Source organism: Pelobates fuscus, chromosome 8 (assembly GCF_036172605.1).
Source record: "Pelobates fuscus isolate aPelFus1 chromosome 8, aPelFus1.pri, whole genome shotgun sequence".
Lineage (NCBI taxonomy): Eukaryota > Metazoa > Chordata > Amphibia > Anura > Pelobatidae > Pelobates > Pelobates fuscus.
In genome coordinates this window covers 172,192,755-172,212,238 of record NC_086324.1, presented here as the reverse complement: position 1 = coordinate 172,212,238, position 19,484 = coordinate 172,192,755, and the positions used below count along the sequence as shown (strand labels likewise).

General features: G+C 42.9%; 2 protein-coding genes across 2 annotated transcripts in view; one reads left to right on the top strand and one right to left on the bottom strand.

Moving 5' to 3' along the window:
- Positions 1–19,484, top strand: part of LOC134572045 (nucleoside diphosphate kinase A) — a 151,494-nt gene that overhangs the window by 94,441 nt on the left and 37,569 nt on the right. The window lies entirely within an intron of this gene.
- On the bottom strand, positions 1,971–16,884 carry LOC134571368 (transmembrane protein 248-like). The gene is made up of 6 exons (XM_063429570.1): positions 16,786–16,884; positions 15,675–15,881; positions 15,358–15,595; positions 7,905–8,043; positions 2,341–2,479; positions 1,971–2,231 (listed from the first exon to the last, which is right to left on the bottom strand). Exons 1-6 carry the CDS (start codon positions 16,882–16,884, stop codon positions 2,094–2,096), a joined length of 960 nt encoding a protein of 319 aa, XP_063285640.1. The 3' UTR covers positions 1,971–2,093.

Genomic DNA, 19,484 nt, shown 5'->3' with positions numbered 1-19,484 from the left:
AATGTCGATATCAACAGTGAGGGGCCAGCCCCATTAGTTAATCAGCCTTTGTGCAAATGGCAGTATATCTTCTCCACCAACCCTCTTGGGTATACCTCGCAGGCAGATATTCCAAGGCCTGTGTATGGACTCCAGAGAAGCCACTGCTTGACTCAGCTTCTGGATCTGCTGGGTAAGTCCCTCTACTTGGCTGGTTGTCTCTTGCAGTCTATCTTGCCTCCACTGCTTTGAGTTTCTTGTGGATGACTCCCAATCTGTCTAGGCCTCTTGGAGGTCGACTTTTCAGATCTTTACCCGGGTCAGGGTAAGTTGAGGGAATCACCGTCTTCGTTGGACTCTTCTGAGGCTTTCGTCTTGCTTTGAGCCTCAGACGGCATCTTAGGAGGTATTATCATCGCAAGCCTCTTGAAAGAAAGCCTGATATCAGGTAAACTGGGGCCTTCTGGTTGGCGAGTATTTTTATACTTGAGGGCCATAATGTCATCCAGGGGGTGGGATAAATTGATGGTCTGTAGGTAGCCTTTTATCATGGCAAGAGCTCCACATACGCATGTCTGTTCTCTAGTCTTTTCTTCCAAGTCCCTCAACAGTGAATATATAATGTGCAAATAGTATAAAAAGAACCTAGCTCGCATTCCAGAGGGAATAGTGGATGGGGAAACAATATAGAGAGATTCTGGCTCCCTAGCTTACAATTTAGGGGAATGAGGGACTGGCAGTAACATTATTTAATAAAGTGAGAGTTAAAAGTATTATTTATGGCCATAGTAGCTAAACATAAAGTATAGCTGACTTAGAGAATTACTCCAGTTCTAATTTACCATGCTTGTACTCTCTCTGAGTAAGAATTTAAGATGGGAATCTGAAGGAGAGTGAAGATTTGCCAGTGTTTATATGAACATGGCTGACTCCATACAGACATCATCTCCAAATGTTCTATGACAGCAGCACGACTCATTCCATTCCTCCGTGATGTAAATCCTCAGGTGTGTGGATACCCTGAGAAGGTATTCACACTATCTGCTATCAGAAGTGTGATGTAACATGTCACTCTATGGAAATCTACTATATTATTATTCATAAAGAGACAATATTTTCTGTGGTGTTGTAAAGCCTCTTCAGGAATTGGACTTGCGGGAGCAAGAGGTGGTGAAGACCCAGCTCAAATGAGCTTACAATCTAATTGAAATGGGGTCCGAATAAAGGTAAATTTAAAGGTGCACAAAGTGTTACTTTAAGCTAAGGGCATGCATAGTGTGTCTTGTAAAACTCTATGTAGCCTCAAACGCATTATCTATAATATAAAAGATATATAATCTACTAAATGTATGAGATGAAACAATACAGCAAGTGCATGTTATAGTAAAGAAATAGACTAGCGGGATATTTACTAAAGTCAGAGCTGAAAGTGAAATTCACATTAAATGCCAGGAGTAACAAAGCTAAAAGCACAGTTGAATTTCTGAAGATCGGCTATTTTGACCTTAAATTTGGAAGTCACTTTGAATTCTCACCTTAGTAAATAACACTGTTGGTATAATGTTTTTAGAAATATAAACCAAACTGCTGGTATGCCACTTAAATTCTCGCCATAATATCCGAGTGACACCAATTCCCTCATTAATGGTGTCTCAGAAAGGAATAATCTCAGTTATTCACTGAAGTGAGAATTCAAGGTCAAAACTAACCAAAACGGAAACATTCTCAAAGTCAGCTGTGCTTTCAGTTCATCTGTCCTGAGTGTGAAATTCACCTTGAATTCTCATGTTAGTAAATAGCCCTGTCAGATTTAGATATAATTATCTCTCAACATAGGCTGTGTTTCCGGCTGCCGTTGCAAAAGTGACTTTGTGACAGCATTACATTGTTTGTATTACTATATTCCGGTTTCCGTCTGGTTTACTTGTATCATCGCTGTGGTATTGATTTTGTAAAAAAAAAATGAAAAAAATAAACAGGTGGAACAATAAAAAAATTGAAAAGGACTTAAAAGTCACAGCAGGTTTATTTAGAATAAAACAGCTCACAGTCTCCAGAAAACAAAGAAGAGTTTATAAATGTAAGTCTTTGCAGATGGCAGAAGTTGTGCCACGTCACAGTGCGCCCAGGTGTTTATTTTCTTGATCAGGCTGAGAGCTAGAACTGCAGGTCATGCAGAACAACAAGATGGCGACCACAAGGAGAGTCAGTGCCAAGCAGATCAGGCGTATTGAGTTTATATTCCGGTCCGCCTGTAGAGGGAATGAAGAATGGAAGCTAGTTATTTAATCACGTTGCCTCCCACAGGGGTTAGGAGAGGTATCTGTTTATGGGCAGAAAATGGGAGCTTTTTGTCCTGACCTTAGAGATCCAAGCTTCCAGTTGAGGGTTTCGGATATATCCCACACGGTAACACTCTGCAGTGATGTCTGGTTTTCTTGCCGACAGGTACAAAACCAGCATAGGGTTGGGATCAAGCCGGGGACACAGCATTGGGGACCTGTGAACATGGCAACAAATAGTGAAAGAATGAGCATCTGTGGAGGTTTGAGGTTCTATGGCTGGTTACAGATAGGCTAAATAACAGTGCATAGTAAAGGCAAAACACATTTAAGGGCCCATGGAGCACTGGGTCCACTCAGGGCTCTTTAACAGCATACAGTGCATCACCTGGGCCTCTGACCAGATTCAAACATGTTTTCAGTGTTCATCGAACGGCAAGGAGGCAGTGCAGAGACAAGGGAACAAATAGCCTGTTCCTACTTGCTCCTACTAAGCTCAAAAAGTAAGCTAACAGGAGGGTGGCTAAATGTATACATATGTTCATTCGTTTATGTGGGGAAGTGTACACCTCTGAGTGTGTGTCTGAAAGTGTGTATATGAGAATACATGTTTGTAAATGCGTATGTGTAAGTGTGCATGTGCTTGGGAAGGTGTACCCATTTGTGTCTGTGCTTGGGAAGGTGTACCCATTTGTGTCTGTGTCTGGGAAGGTGTACCCATTTGTGTCTGTGCCTGGGAAGGTGTACCCATTTGTGTCTGTGCCTGGGAAGGTGTACCCATTTGTGTCTGTGCCTGGGAAGGTGTACCCATTTGTGTCTGTGTCTGGGAAGGTGTACCCATTTGTGTCTGTGTCTGGGAAGGTGTACCCATTTGTGTCTGTGCCTGGGAAGGTGTACCCATTTGTGTCTGTGTCTGGGAAGGTGTACCCATTTGTGTCTGTGCTTGGGAAGGTGTACCCATTTGTGTCTGGGAAGGTGTATCCATTTGTGTCTGGGAAGGTGTACCCATTTGTGTCTGTGCCTGGGAAGGTATACCCATTTGTATCTGTGCTTGGGAAGGTGTACCCATTTGTGTCTGTGCTTGGGAAGGTGTACCCATTTGTGTCTGTGTCTGGGAAGGTGTACCCATTTGTGTCTGTGCTTGGGAAGGTGTACCCATTTGTGTCTGTGTCTCGGAAGGTGTACCCATTTGTGTCTGTGTCTGGGAAGGTGTACCCATTTGTGTCTGTGTCTGGGAAGGTGTACCCATTTGTGTCTGTGTCTGGGAAGGTGTATCCATTTGTGTCTGTGCCTGGGAAGGTGTACCCATTTGTGTCTGTGCTTGGGAAGGTGTACCCATTTGTGTCTGTGCTTGGGAAGGTGTACCCATTTGTGTCTGTGTCTGGGAAGGTGTACCCATTTGTGTCTGTGCTTGGGAAGGTGTACCCATTTGTGTCTGTGTCTGGGAAGGTGTATCCATTTGTGTCTGTGCCTGGGAAGGTGTACCCATTTGTGTCTGTGTCTGGGAAGGTGTACCCATTTGTGTCTGTGCCTGGGAAGGTGTACCCATTTGTGTCTGTGCCTGGGAAGGTGTATCCATTTGTGTCTGTGTCTGGGAAGGTGTACCCATTTGTGTCTGTGCTTGGGAAGGTGTACCCATTTGTGTCTGTGCTTGGGAAGGTGTACCCATTTGTGTCTGTGCCTGGGAAGGTGTACCCATTTGTGTCTGTGCCTGGGAAGGTGTACCCATTTGTGTCTGTGTCTGGGAAGGTGTACCCATTTGTGTCTGTGAAGGTGTACCCATTTGTGTCTGTGCTTGGGAAGGTGTACCCATTTGTGTCTGTGCCTGGGAAGGTGTACCCATTCGTGTCTGTGCCTGGGAAGGTGTACCCATTCGTGTCTGTGCCTGGGAAGGTGTACCCATTTGTGTCTGTGCCTGGGAAGGTGTACCCATTTGTGTCTGTGCCTGGGAAGGTGTACCCTTTTGTGTCTGTGCCTGGGAAGGTGTACCCATTTGTGTCTGTGCTTGGGAAGGTGTACCCATTTGTGTCTGTGCTTGGGAAGGTGTACCCATTTGTGTCTGTGCTTGGGAAGGTGTACCCATTTGTGTCTGTGCTTGGGAAGGTGTACCCATTTGTGTCTGTGCCTGGGAAGGTGTACCCATTTGTGTCTGTGCCTGGGAAGGTGTACCCATTTGTGTCTGTGCCTGGGAAGGTGTACCCATTTGTGTCTGTGCCTGGGAAGGTGTACCCATTTGTGTCTGTGCCTGGGAAGGTGTACCCATTTGTGTCTGTGCTTGGGAAGGTGTACCCATTTGTGTCTGTGTCTGGGAAGGTGTATCCATTTGTGTCTGTGCCTGGGAAGGTGTATCCATTTGTGTCTGTGCCTGGGAAGGTGTATCCATTTGTGTCTGTGCCTGGGAAGGTGTATCCATTTGTGTCTGTGCCTGGGAAGGTGTATCCATTTGTGTGTGTGTCTGGGAAGGTGTATCCATTTGTGTCTGTGCTTGGGAAGGTGTACCCATTTGTGTCTGTGCCTGGGAAGGTGTACCGATTTGTGTCTGTGTCTGGGAAGGTGTACCCATTTGTGTCTGTGTCTGGGAAGGTGTATCCATTTGTGTCTGTGCCTGGGAAGGTGTACCCATTTGTGTCTGTGCCTGGGAAGGTGTACCCATTTGTGTCTGTGTCTGGGAAGGTGTACCCATTTGTGTCTGTGCCTGGGAAGGTGTACCTGTAGCGGAGAGCTGATTTCCCACTGCTGAACTCCACCAATATATCCAGAGGATGCAGGAACAAATACAAATCCAATAGGGTAAATAGCACGATCAGCAATATAATCCACAGATATCCCAACACCTTTCCCAATAACTGGACGACACACAGTATCAGGAGTAGAACTGAAACCTTTAATCACACAACCTTCTTATAAAGGGTTCTCCCTTGCAAGGGAGGGATTTACAGTAATTAGTACATTAGCCAATAGTACAGTAATTACCTCTCATACATCTCCTCCCCTCAGTGTGACACATAATCCACTTATAACTTATACACTTTTACCCCGATTCTGGACGTACCCCAAAACAGCCTGGTACAGTTATCTAAATGGTACCCCCTGGTAGCCCTGATCTGGGTGACTAACATATCCAAAATTCACCCAGATCGGACCAGGGGTTCGGGAGTTAGGTGGAGGGTGTAATTTGACCGACCGCACACGAGGTGGTATCCGAAAAGGGTTCCATACATTTTGGCCCTGTGGTGGGTTTTTGTTCGGGAGATAAAATACATAGAAAATACTGCCATCCACGATAAACTTTCCCTTCAAATGAATCCCCTCGTTCGGCACTTTAAAACTACCGAACAGGGGTTTGATCAACCTTCCCGTTCGGGAGTTATGGAGCTCTGGAGGTCTCAGCGGTGTTCGGGTAATCGAGTGTCCAATTTGAGTTCCAAACACTCGACGACCAAACACCGCTGAGATTTTCGTGCGTATGATGGCCGCCGCCAAGTGTTCGTATACAGAACGGCGGCCACCCAGATACCTCCATAAAGTGCCTATTAACTTGCGGTCAGAGAAGTGTGAGCGCTTAAAAGGCGACACACTTCTCTCTGGGGTGGTCCATTAGTTCGGTAGTTTCCATTCGTATAGAGTACGGATGGAAACTACCGACTAACATACGAATAATACATATGAGTTAACCATAGCAATGGGGAAAAAAAAACACACGAATAACAATTTCACCACAGTCTTTCAGGACAGCCCTAGTGCCTTCCGCTACAGTACCCATTTGTGTCGGTCTCTGGGAAGGTGTTCTATTAGTCTCTAGGAATATGTATCGGTTTGCATGTCTGGGAATGTGTCAGGAGGGACCTCAAAATGCTTCTGTAAAGGGTACTGTGATTTGTAGCCATGTATGTAAAAAGGTGTTGGGCATTGAAGCATTGTACAGGTGGTGGTGCCATGTAGCAGTGTATGTATAGAGGTGTGGCGTATTGAAGCATTATACAGGTGGTGGTGCCATGTAGCACTGTATGTATAGAGGTGTGGGGCATTGAAGCATTATACAGGTGGTGGTGCCATATAGCAGTGTATGTATAGAGGTGTGGCGTATTGAAGCATTATACAGGTGGTGGTGCCATGTAGCAGTGTATGTATAGAGGTGTGGGGCATTGAAGCATAATACAGGTGGTGGTGCCATGTAGCAGTGTATGTATAGAGGTGTGGGGCATTGAAGCATTATACTGGTGGTGGTGCCATGTAGCAGTGTATGTATAGAGGTGTGGGGCATTGAAGCATTATACAGGTGGTGGTACCATGTAGCAGTGTATGTATAGAGGTGTGGGGCATTGAAGCATTATACAGGTGGTGGTGCCATGTAGCAGTGTATGTATAGAGGTGTGGCGTATTGAAGCATTATACAGGTGGTGGTACCATGTAGCAGTGTATGTATAGAGGTGTGGGGCATTGAAGCATTATACAGGTGGTGGTACCATGTAGCAGTGTATGTATAGAGGTGTGGGGCATTGAAGCATTATACAGGTGGTGGTACCATGTAGCAGTGTATGTATAGAGGTGTGGGGCATTGAAGCATTATACAGGTGGTGGTACCATGTAGCAGTGTATGTATAGAGGTGTGGGGCATTGAAGCATTATACAGGTGGTGGTGCCATGTAGCAGTGTATGTATAGAGGTGTGGGGCATTGAAGCATTATACAGGTGGTGGTGCCATGTAGCAGTGTATGTATAGAGGTGTGGGGCATTGAAGCATTATACAGGTGGTGGTGCCATGTAGCAGTGTATGTATAGAGGTGTGGGGCATTGAAGCATTATACAGGTGGTGGTACCATGTAGCAGTGTATGTATAGAGGTGTGGGGCATTGAAGCATTATACAGGTGGTGGTGCCATGTAGCAGTGTATGTATAGAGGTGTGGGGCATTGAAGCATTATACAGGTGGTGGTACCATGTAGCAGTGTATGTATAGAGGTGTGGGGCATTGAAGCATTATACAGGTGGTGGTACCATGTAGCAGTGTATGTATAGAGGTGTGGGGCATTGAAGCATTATACAGGTGGTGGTGCCATGTAGCAGTGTATGTATAGAGGTGTGGGGCATTGAAGCATTATACAGGTGGTGGTGCCATGTAGCAGTGTATGTATAGAGGTGTGGGGCATTGAAGCATTATACTGGTGGTGGTGCCATGTAGCAGTGTATGTATAGAGGTGTGGGGCATTGAAGCATTATACAGGTAGTGGTGCCATGTAGCAGTGTATGTATAGAGGTGTGGGGCATTGAAGCATTATACAGGTGGTGGTGCCATGTAGCAGTGTATGTATAGAGGTGTGGGGCATTGAAGCATTATACAGGTGGTGGTACCATGTAGCAGTGTATGTATAGAGGTGTGGGGCATTGAAGCATTATACAGGTGGTGGTGCCATGTAGCAGTGTATGTATAGAGGTGTGGGGCATTGAAGCATTATACTGGTGGTGGTGCCATGTAGCAGTGTATGTATAGAGGTGTGGGGCATTGAAGCATTATACAGGTGGTGGTGCCATGTAGCAGTGTATGTATAGAGGTGTGGGGCATTGAAGCATTATACAGGTGTTGGGGTCTTGGAGCAGTGCATTTGTAGCCATGTGGGATTTTGGGGATATGTGCAGCACTCACTTTGATTTAGGCAGAAGTGACTGTGGGCCGATAACAGTAACACAAGTCTTCACTGGGCAGTTTGTTTTGCTGTCATTGCAGCCTGTCGAGGTTTCTAGTGCAAATACTGTAATAATCAAACTGGCGTCTCCATGGAAACCTGTATAAATGTATAACCAGGAAAGAGAGGAGACAGGTTTATCTTCACATTAATAAATATACACATATATATATATATATATACAAAAAATATATACGGTAAGTAATATATAAATAAAACTAATGTTTAGCTAAAATATAGCATAACGAGGATTGAGATGCAGCGTTTCTCCCGAGGACAAGGGGAGCAATGCATTATACTGATGGCATTTATCAGAGTTAAAGACCTATAAACTTATGGCCCGACTTTCATCATACCGGAATGAGGAACCCGTTCTTGGCGAATTGCATCTGGGACTTTAATACTGCCTATTTTGGTAATATATATATTTTGTTTTGTATATTATTTATTTTCAGCAGCTTTTTTTTTTTTTTAGCGAGGCATTTTGTGGGATACAGAATGAAGAATAGGGAGGGGGTACAGTTCAGGTAAGGCTCAGTGAAGAGATTTGGCATTGAGTGCATAATATCAGTTCTTACCACATTTATCTTTTATCCTATGTATTATCATAGTCAGAGTGCCTTTTCCATACATGGAGTCCCCTATGAGATATTTGATAATTGCATTGTTCTATCTAGTGGTGGAGAATAAGCTGTGTGAGCCTTTGTTGTGTTCTTTTTTTGGGGGGGAGGGGGGGGGGCATTTGATAGTACCGCACATTTTTATGAAATAAAAGATATTACAAGAGGAACAGGCATAACTTTTTGTAGGTAAAACAGGGTGATGCTATTAATGCCTGTGGATGCCTATGTGAAATTATCAGTTTGAGGTTGTAGCAAACTCACCCCTTTAACAGAGCTTGCCATGAGCTTTTGGAGGGGGCTGCTTGCCCGCCTCCTGCCCTGTGATTATGGTCCCTGGGAGATTTGGCCCTTCAAGTGCAACATTTGGGCATACTGTATTTTATTATACTGCCACTGGCCCTTTAAGCAGCATATGGAATTCTATTGGACTGTGTATGTCCCTTTCAGACTATGGCCCTCTCATCAGCCCATGCTAAACTTAAACTCCATGGTGATTTGACTGTTTGTGGCATCGGAGCGCTGTTCGGATATATTGAGCGCTCAGATCCAAGCCATCTGGGGATGGGTTGAATGTGGGGGTTCTGTTCAGTATGATAGGAGTTATGTATTTTTGTATTTTTGTGTCTTTTGCCAACATGTGCTCATTGGAGTCTGCCTTTATCCCTGGATATAATTGGATTACCTCTCCATTGTCTCCAGGATAGAGGACTCTTGTGAAACTGGTTTGGGCCGGAAAGCCATGCTGGCAGTGGGTTTTATTAATACTTTTGCTAACTTTTGAACCACTGGTCTAATTCGTGCAATTTTCTAATATGTTGTTCCCCTGAATGGATTGATTGTGAATATGTATGTGAATGTGATGTATAGTTTTAAAGTTATAGTATATTTGTAAAAACTGTATTTCTCTGCCTGTGAGAATTACATTTCCCATTGTGTAAGATAATTGTATCACAGGCAGAGGGAAGGACTTTACTGTGGGTTGTAACTGTTATTTTATTGGTTATTTTATACCTCCCTGTGGGCGGTCCTGTATGTGCAAGACCGTAATAAAAACCAGGCTGGGTGTGCCAGCACAGTCAGTTCTTCTTCACCCTCAATTTGAAGTGTCGTCTCTTATTGGGGGAATCTGCTACAAGGGATTGCTATGCTCTGCATATTCTCTTGCTGTAATCACTACTAAGTTCTTGTAAGAGCTTGTTCCTGCTTCACTATCTTGGAGGAGAGGTTTATCCCCTGGAGCCTTGTCGTAGGTCCAGCCAGGGGTGGGCAGGAGACGGCGAGACCCCAACCAAGCTGCGGCGGTTCGTGGGGTCTGCGGTGCTTATGGTGTCTGGTGGAGTGCTTGTAGCCCTCGGGAAGCACTAGGAGCATCCATCAACGGAGGTACTCAGTCGGGGTGCCCGTCGATCCGTTACAGAGGTCCTGCAAGTTATCAGGCCCGATAGGTATGGTACATATAACATGAAGAAAAAACTTTGTTTGTACGCCATGGGTGTTATTCCCATGGATGCTGAATGAAATAATATGTAACACATTAAAGGACCACTCTAGTGCCAGGAAAACATACTCGTTTTCCTGGCACTAGAGTGCCCTGAGGGTGCCCCCACCCTCAGGGACCTCCTCCCGCCCGGCTCTGGAAAGGGGAAAGGGGTTAAATCTTACCTTTTTCCAGCGCTGGGCGGAGACCTCACCTCATGCTCTCCTCCTCCGATCCTCCTCTTCTCCTCCCCGTCGGCTGAATGCGCACGCGCGGCAAGAGCTGTGCGCGCATTCAGCCAGTCACATAGGAAAGCATTCATAATGCTTTCCTATGGACGCTGGCGTGCTCTCACTGTGAAAATCACAGTGAGAAGCACGCAAGCGCCTCTAGCGGCTGTCAATGAGACAGCCACTAGAGGACATAGGGGGAAGGCTTAACCCATTCATAAACATAGCAGTTTCTCTGAAACTGCTATGTTTATGAAAAAATGGGTTAACCCTCTTTGTTGTGTTCTAATAGTTTGTGTAAGGGTGTCTTGGTCGTAGGTCAGTGGGTATCAGTTAGGGGATGGGGAGTTCAGATCAGGGGTGGGGTATATTGTGTTGGGTGCCCCGTGGCATTGTTGTCGTGGATGGGTAGAGTGCCCTGATTGTATAGCAGAGGTTTGTTCTGGTTGCCCCACTGATCTGCGATTGTGCGTCTGGTGGCCAGTGCTAGTCTTGCCACCAGTCTGTTTTGAGCTCTGGGGAGGGGGGCAAAGGGTTTGGAGACTAGACAGATCCAGGGATCCATGGGTGTGTCTGTATTTAGGAGTCTGGCGGGGAAGTTGGAGACCTCGACCCAAAGTTGGGAGATCTGGGGGCACTCCCACCATTGTCTTAGTCGTGTGAGATACCACCGGAGCATTGTCTTGTAGGCTTGCTCCTTGTGGTTAACACATATCGTGAGTGAGGCCGTGGCTTCCCAGATGTCTGCCCAGTCTGAGGGATCTTCCGGGGGGCCTATGTCTCTTTCCCATGCCCTTGTGTGCGAAAGGGCATCCGCTGGGTAGTTAGAGTTCAAGAGGAGGTATATAGTGGAAATATGCCCCTTTTGAATGGGTGCGTGTATGCAAGCTTTTTGAAATTGTGTTAGTTTAGTGGTGGCTGTGTCAAGCAGAAGACCAAGGATAAAGGGGTCCAAGATGTACAAAACCACTAAAACCGGAGGCCTGGGCCTCCCGAACTTCTACCACTACTTTCAAGTGGCCCAATTAGCTCAAATACAAAACCTACATGCACAATCAGGCATTAAACTATGGGTGAACCTCAAACACGACCTCTTGGGTAGAGATCATCCCTCATTCCTCTTCTGGCTCCCCAAATGGGACAGACCTAACACCCCACAGACGACCCCGGCCCTAAATATTCCTCGTATGGGACAAAACCATCCCAAATCACCCTCTAGCAAACAACCCATCACCTCTCACACCAGTCTTGATAAACAATTTCCCCCATGCCTGACACCCCAAAATTTTAAGCGCTATGAGGAAAACGGTCTCCTAAGATTCTTCCACTTCTTTCAAGACCAACAACTCTTACCATTCCCAGAATTACCAAGGAAAATACCACTAAACATCTTCAACCACTTCCGCTACCTACATATACGCAGTATCCTAAATGAACCACGAAACACCGCCAAATAACGTTATCTATTTTGGTTTGGAGTGCTTTGAAATCGTGCTTGGATAAGGGATGGGTGGGGCTTGGAACAAATAGAGGAACCCGGGGGAGGAGGTTCATCTTTATAGAGGCTATTCTGCCTAGCCAGGATATGGACATGAGATTCCATCTTTGCAGATCAATTTGCACTTGATGGATTAATGGTGTGTAATTTAGGGTGTATGTTTTGGTGAGGTCTGTGGGGAGGTGTGTACCCAGGTAGTGGACGCTGTGTGAGTTGTATCTGAATGGGTGAGTTAGTCTTATGTCTTCCAGAGTTCGTTGTGGTATCCCTATCAGGAGGGCCTCTGTTTTATCCAGGTTTAGTTTGTACTCCGAGAGGTGTGCATATTCCTGTAGGAGTGTGAGTAGAGGTGGCAAGGAGTGGCTGGGGTCAGTGATAGTTAGAAGAATGTCGTCGGCATAGGCTGCAATTTTGTATTCGTCATTCCTGATTTTCAATCCTTTGATTGTTGGGGTGTTGTGTATGTTTTGGAGTAGGGGCTTTAGGGAGAGGGCAAATAGGAGTGGGGATAGTGGGCAGCCTTGTCTCATCCCATTTCTGATTGTGAATTCTGGTGGTATGGCGTTGGGAATGAGGAGCGTAGCTGTGGGTTGGTTGTAAAGGGTTGTTAGGGCCGCGATGATGGGTGCAGGGAATCTGAATTTCTGTAGGGTGTCGAAAAGGAAAGGCCAGGTCTGCCGGTAAGGGTTCCCTGCGTAGTAGTGAGTTCAGGGTGCGGTGAGGTGGGGTATTAGGATGTCTGAGAATGTCTTGTAATAGAGGCCTGTGCAGCCGTCCGGTCCTGGGCATTTATTGGGTTTTGTTTTCAGTGATATTTATATATATTTTTAAAGCTATTATTCAAAAAAGTATATACTTTTAATTCCTTTTGGTTTGGCCAATAAGTTCATGAAAGAAGGGAGTACAGTCCATAGTCATACAGTGCCAATACACAGAGCAAGTTTATAGGCTCCTGCCTTGTGAATATTTGACCTATTTAAGAGTGTGTGACACTGTTATATACAATATGGCACGATCATATTCTCTCTTTTAAGATACTTGAGAATACTATATACCATTAGAACATTTATCCATCTACATAAGAAGAAGGGAGGGGTTGCCTACACGGACCCACAAAGCTTCTATTCCCAGAGTTAACCATTAGCTCTGAAACATGTGAGTGTTCCATTATTCTTAATTAATTTTACACTAAATCTGCATTTGTTATTTAAGAAGAGCAAAAGCTAAGTGTGTATCACTTCTTTCATTACTAACGCTTCACTGTTAAGTTGTTTTTGGTCATCAACATATGAAATGTTCATTTAACAAGCTGCTCAGTGTTTGCATCTCCCAAAGATTGAAGGTGGATTCGACATTGCCTAGAGGGGTATACCTCCGTGATAAATCCTAGTGAAGGCACAAATAATTGTCTGAGGTTACTGCATCTGTTGTGCAGAGAGACCTGCATGGCATTTTGGGTCTAGTCATTAAGTGGAAACTAGCAAAAAGGAAAACCATACTTCATAGCCATTATATACTGTGGACATTATAACTACTCCACTGCAATGAAGATTTTTTGGGCAAAGAGGTCCAAAGCTCAGTCTTACCTTAAGGGTTTAAAACATAATAATCCCCAAAGTCTGGAAGATTGTATAGAAGTGGCAACGCTCCGAATCTCGGGAGAGAGAGAACTCTGGCAGCTACTGAGGCTAGAGTTCACTCTCACCACATGGAGCACCAATGCTTCTCCACCGGACCACCAGGGATTGCCTTGTACTGTCCCCCCACCCAGGCAAAGATAAGCAGGGAGAAGGGATATGAAAATAATAAATATTTATCTCACCTCTTACCCCCACAGACTCACAACAGCTCACCCTATACACACAATTATCCCCCCTCACACACACTACCCCCCCATAAACACACACTACACGTCTCACACACTGCCCCCTCATTGTACCACTCACGCACAATCTGCCCCACCTACACACACACACACACACACACACACACTGCACCCCTCACACACACTACATCCTTTACAAACACAATGCTCCCCTGTACACTCACTGCACCACACACACACACACACTCCACCACTCACATTCAAACACACACATTGCACCCCCCAGACACACTACTGCCCCAATCCCAGGTCATTTGTCAAACTGTTCTTAAACAGTTTGACTTCTTACTCTGGGAGGGCACTACTGACACCATAACCACTTCAAAGTGCTGTAGTAGTTATTGTGCCTGGATGGTTTCTTTAAATAATCTACCAGTGCCCCTCCAAAGATCAGGTTTGGGATGTGTGCTTGAATGGCAAGCATTTCTGCCAAACAGGGGGCCCAGTATATGCCGCAGCGCTGTACATATATACAACCTAGGAAATTGTATTGTATTGAAATATTAAGGGCGCATTGAACCTAAAAAGTTTAGGAACCACTGCCTTAAGGGAAGATGGCACCTCCATGCACCATGGGAACTTGGCTGCAATGAAATTGTTATGCCTATAGTGGCCCTTTATGAATGAGTGACCTTATCCAGAGAAATGAGACAAATCTTATAACATTGAGAAAACTAACCATTGCCTGCAAAACTATGGGGTACTAGCCAAATAGCGTATTATTTCATTTATATATCGGTGAGTTTATATTATTAAAGGGACACTCCAGGCTCCCACACACATTAGGTGCACTGTGTAGGTTAGGTTAGTTAGTTATACTGGGTGGGTTTAGATTATTAAAGGGACACTCCCACTCACATTATGTGCACTGTGTAGGTTAGGTTATGGTTAGTTAATGTCTAGCGTCTATGCTTTGTAGTTCAGTAGTTAGCTTTCTACAGTAGAAAGATGACTAAATCTTCCTGAAACCCATGTTGTGCCCAAAAAAACGGCATCTCAGCAGTGCAAAAGGAAACTTAAAGGGACTCTGTAGTCACCAACACAACTTTAGGTTAATAAGGAGTTTTGGTGTATAGATCATGTCCCTGCAGTCTCACTACTAAATTCTCTACCATTTAGGAGTTAAATAACTTTGTTTATGCCACCCTAGACACTCCCTGCATATGACTTACACTGACTTTTGTACAGTCATCTAATGTTTACACTTCCTGTATTGCAAATTATCTTTAATTTAGAATTTCTAATCTCCTCCTCTGTTAATTGAGTGATAGACTGTGCAGGAGCCTCCTGTATGGAATTAAAGTTCAATTTACAGAGCAGGAGATACAATTAAGAACAAGTAAGTTAACATCTGATTGGAAATGAAGTCATTTTGCTTTCATGCAGGCTGTGTGAGTCACAGCCAGGGGAGGTGTGGCTAGGACTGCACAAACAGAATTAAAAGTGGTTTAACTCCTAAATGGCAGAGAATTGAGCGTTGAAACTTTAGGGGCATGGTTTATACACCAAAACTGCTTAATTAAGCTAAAGTTGTTTTGGTGACTATAGTGTCCCTTTAATGGCCATGGCCATATCACACTGGATATGCAGGAAAGGCAAGAAATTCAAGAAATGTGAGGTTTATTTTTTTAAAGCATTATCTATATAGAATTTTTTTAGACACAAGTTAAACAACACATGGTTATAAACCTGCCACTCACCTTTAATGCCAAGCTGTTGGCCTGTGACAGCGATCTGAAGGCTACTGTGATTGGCGCCCATATACTGTGAGGGAAGTCTTAGCACAGCAAGGGTGGAAACGTTTCCGATGGTCTCTGGGGGGCCTTTGGAAACAGCAAGTGTACTTCCAGCCATGCCTGTGGAGTTTGCACGGCCTGCTTCCTTTCCAAAAAGGCAGACATCTAGTAAGCTGAGGGCCATGAAGAATGTGTGCCAGTCCTACCACACAGGGAGACATGTATTTACCACTGATCAGAATAAAAGATGTCCTTACCCAGGGATGTGCCTGCCTTCCTACCTGTGTTAAATCAGAGTCCCTCACATCATACGAATCAACAAATACTCCAAAGACAAGAAAAGTGAGAGAGAGTGTCACGAGGCACACGAAAAACACAAACACAGGTGGATCCTGGCACATGACTCTGTACGGCTGTGTTCGATGAGGGCACATACTGCCTTGACAGGAACCGGTGAGCAGCAAGATGTGATTTGTCACCCTAAACACCTGCATTATTAGAGATAAAAACAACAGAATAAAGACAATCTACAATGTGTCTTACGTTCAGGGTTTAATCCATAGAATTTCCATACAATGAATGCAGACATTTACATCTTCAGAGATCTGTAGACTCTACATTTACTTTTGTTTTTTTTTTAATATATAATCTTTTTTACAGAATTTTGTTTAAATAAGACATACAAAACACTATTACAATACAATGTACCTAGTATATATGCAATTAGATGATACAGGATAGTGAGTTAAAATTATATAAATATATGTTACTACTTTAGAACAACATGTATCAAGTCAAGATTTGCAATAATAGACATAATAATATGAACAGCCACGCACACTAACAGACAGACAAGTAGACGAAAACAACTTCATACAAAAGACAGTGCCAGACAAACTGCTTATTTATGAGATGCCAAGAGAGTGAGGGTAGTAACTTTTATTCAAAACTGCCAGAACTAACTGGCTATTTAAGACTGAATTTCAGTTGTATTACTTATCCTGTCCAGGGGTGTAAACTTCAGAAAAGAAAATATACCTACAAATCACAAAAAAAAAAAAAAAATCAAAATTAAAAAAAAAAGATTTTACTCAGTATCTTCATAATTGAATGAGGTTGGGCTATTATTTATAAATTCCCAACATGTATCCCATAGAGGTGTTTTCCTACTTAGATTTTGTATGCTAAGAATAATATTTCAATTTCTCCAATGTCTAGATGTAACTATTTAAGTAGCTAGAAATAAATGAGTTATAATCAGTTCGTTCACAAGGGGCAATTTAAGTAAAGTAAAGCTACTCCTGGAGATATCTTTAATTCAAAGTTTAATATTGTTAGAATAAATTGAAATGTTTTTTCCCATAGTTTTTTTTAATTTTGACACAGTCTCACCAGACATGAAGGTATGTGCCTATTGATGACCTGCATCTCCAACATAGATGGTCTTCTATAGGGAACATCTTTTGCATTCTCTCTGGGACTAAGTGCCATGTTTTAATTACTTTGAAATGAGATTCTGTTAGCTTTAAATAATGAGTCATTTTTGATGCATTTATCAGAGAAGATCCCCCCAGTCTTTTATATCTATGTTTATGTTGAATTCTTTATTCCATACGCCTGAAGCTGTGGGTTTGTTTTCCTTCATAACAGATCTGCTTAAAGAAAAAGCTTTTAAAAACTCATTTTCTGTAGGGTTAGAATTAAATAGTGTCTTTATTCTGTTCGCTATCAACGTGTCAGGGTGGTGGTCCAAAGACCGGGACCCCTGTGTGCCTGATGATGATAGGAGTCTCAGCTTGGAAATGGACAATCAGGGTCTGTGCAGGGTAACCACACGCCCCCTGGGTTGAGCACCAGGGTTGTGCGGAACCATTCCAGAGCCCTGATGCAGCTTAGCGGATGCCAGGAGTGATTTTAAGCAGATATGTATCAAGTACTAGAAACAAGGCAAGACTAGAACAGGCAACAAACAAGAAAACAAGACAAGACGAAACCAGAACCGGAGCAGGACAGAGAGCAGAACCCATAACATGTACACAATACATGAGGGGAACATGAAGAGGACATGGCCAGGGCAGGACTGTACATGAACTGGGAATACAAGACAAAATAAAACAAGCCAAGATATACAAGGCAAAACAAGAGGAGAAATATATGCAATAAACATTGGAGATTTAGACATACATAAATGGCCAAGATGTATGCAGCCCACCACTGTGCCAAAGTAATTCAAATACGGTGGGTCCTAACTGCCTAGATATGCATGACTAAATAAACAATAATAAAACACACACAGTTCTTACCTGCAAAAAAAGGAGCAGAGGTAATGAAAACCACTGCCTGCAGGACCAGACTTAAACAAAAAGGATTAATGGCAAAGGAACAGGTGTGACAACAAAAAACAAACATTTAAAGGAATTCAAGAGTTCAAGAGACTAGGAATTCCAGGAACGGAATAAAGGAATGAACCCAGAAAACCAGACATAGAATAGAAAACTAGAAAAAACAAGAAAAACTAAACAAGAATTGGAAAAAGAGTACTGTATACCAGAAGCCAAGCCCAGACATCTCAGCAGAATGGAACAGGATGTGACACAACAAATTTGATTTTATTAGATATAATGTTAAACTTTTTCATCTTAAAAAAATTGAATAGTTCTTTTGACGGTAAATTAAATTCATTCATCAGTTAAGGAAAAGGTTTTAATACTCCATCTTTTAATAATTGAGCAATCCTATTTATGCCTACTTGTGTCCACTCTTATATTCAGGCCACAGACTTATTGTTCAATGTCAGATCAAGAGGCAGATCTTTAAAGCTACTTTGATTTTCCCCCAATTCCACAACAGATATTGTATTGGGATAATGTATTTTCCTTGTGGGTGTTGTGTCTCAGACCAAGCATTCTACATTTTTAACTTCCACTGCTTTACCCTCCATCATATACCTTACTTCATTACTGTTGTTAATTAACTGCATTCTGTAGACATGCAATATTATAGACACCATATAATTTTTCTTAATAATGGGATATCCTATACCTCCCTTATTCATCTTTTGGGCTAGGGTTATTTGCCTTTCCACATATATTGCAAAAAGCTGTTTTGGATCATATCAAGCCAACTGTTAGAAATATCTAATGGTAGCATCTGAAACGTATAGTTCCATTTGGGGATAACATATGCATTCACCACATTGATTCTTCCCCAAAAAGTAATCTCCAGGTTTTTACGTTCTTTTAGCCACCTGTTGGTGTTTTGTAATAGGTTAAAATGTATCTCCATGGTTCTGTTGAGATCTCTTGTTAATTTAATACCTAAATAATTAATTTTCTCTTCTACCCACAAAAAAAAAATTGTATTTGTTTCTGATCTCCACTTTGCTTTTGTTATCTAAATTGAGATCTAATACCATGGACTTGTTGATATTTAACTTATAGATACCACACTGTATCGCTCTATTTCCTTCATAAGAATTGTTATAGATTTAATAGGGTTTGTTAGTGTAATTAAAATATTGTTTGCATACACACTAATCTTTTTAAATAATTTTATATCCACCAATTTCTATGTTATTTCTTCTGGTTTTTCTTTAGTATATATTTTTATTTCTTCAAAAAATGTTTGTATTACAATTATCAAAACATACAATAACCTCAATGTCTATTCTTTATGTCAATAGATATGTTTCCCTACAAACAATTTACTAAAAAGCAGTGATAGTAAGATAAAACAGACAAGAACAGGCAGTTTTACCATTGTTAACCAAGTTTGGAAAACCATATCCCTGTTTAGCACCAATAAAAGGATTGAAGTTAATAAAAACCCATACCAAACTCATCCGCACCACCGGAGGAATCAAGCCTGTGCCTTTCGATTATTCATAGCCCTCTTTATTAAGTACAGTAACGCTAGTATTCCTCCAGGAACATACACACACTTCGGGGCAGTTAGAAGACTCTGCATTATACCTTGTCCTTATTAGCAATAAACTTCTCAACTATATATTCCCATTTACTGGGTTCCTTCAGACCTACAGAATTACCTTGGCTTATTCCTGTTTCCATTTTGCATTGGTATATAGCTTGTAA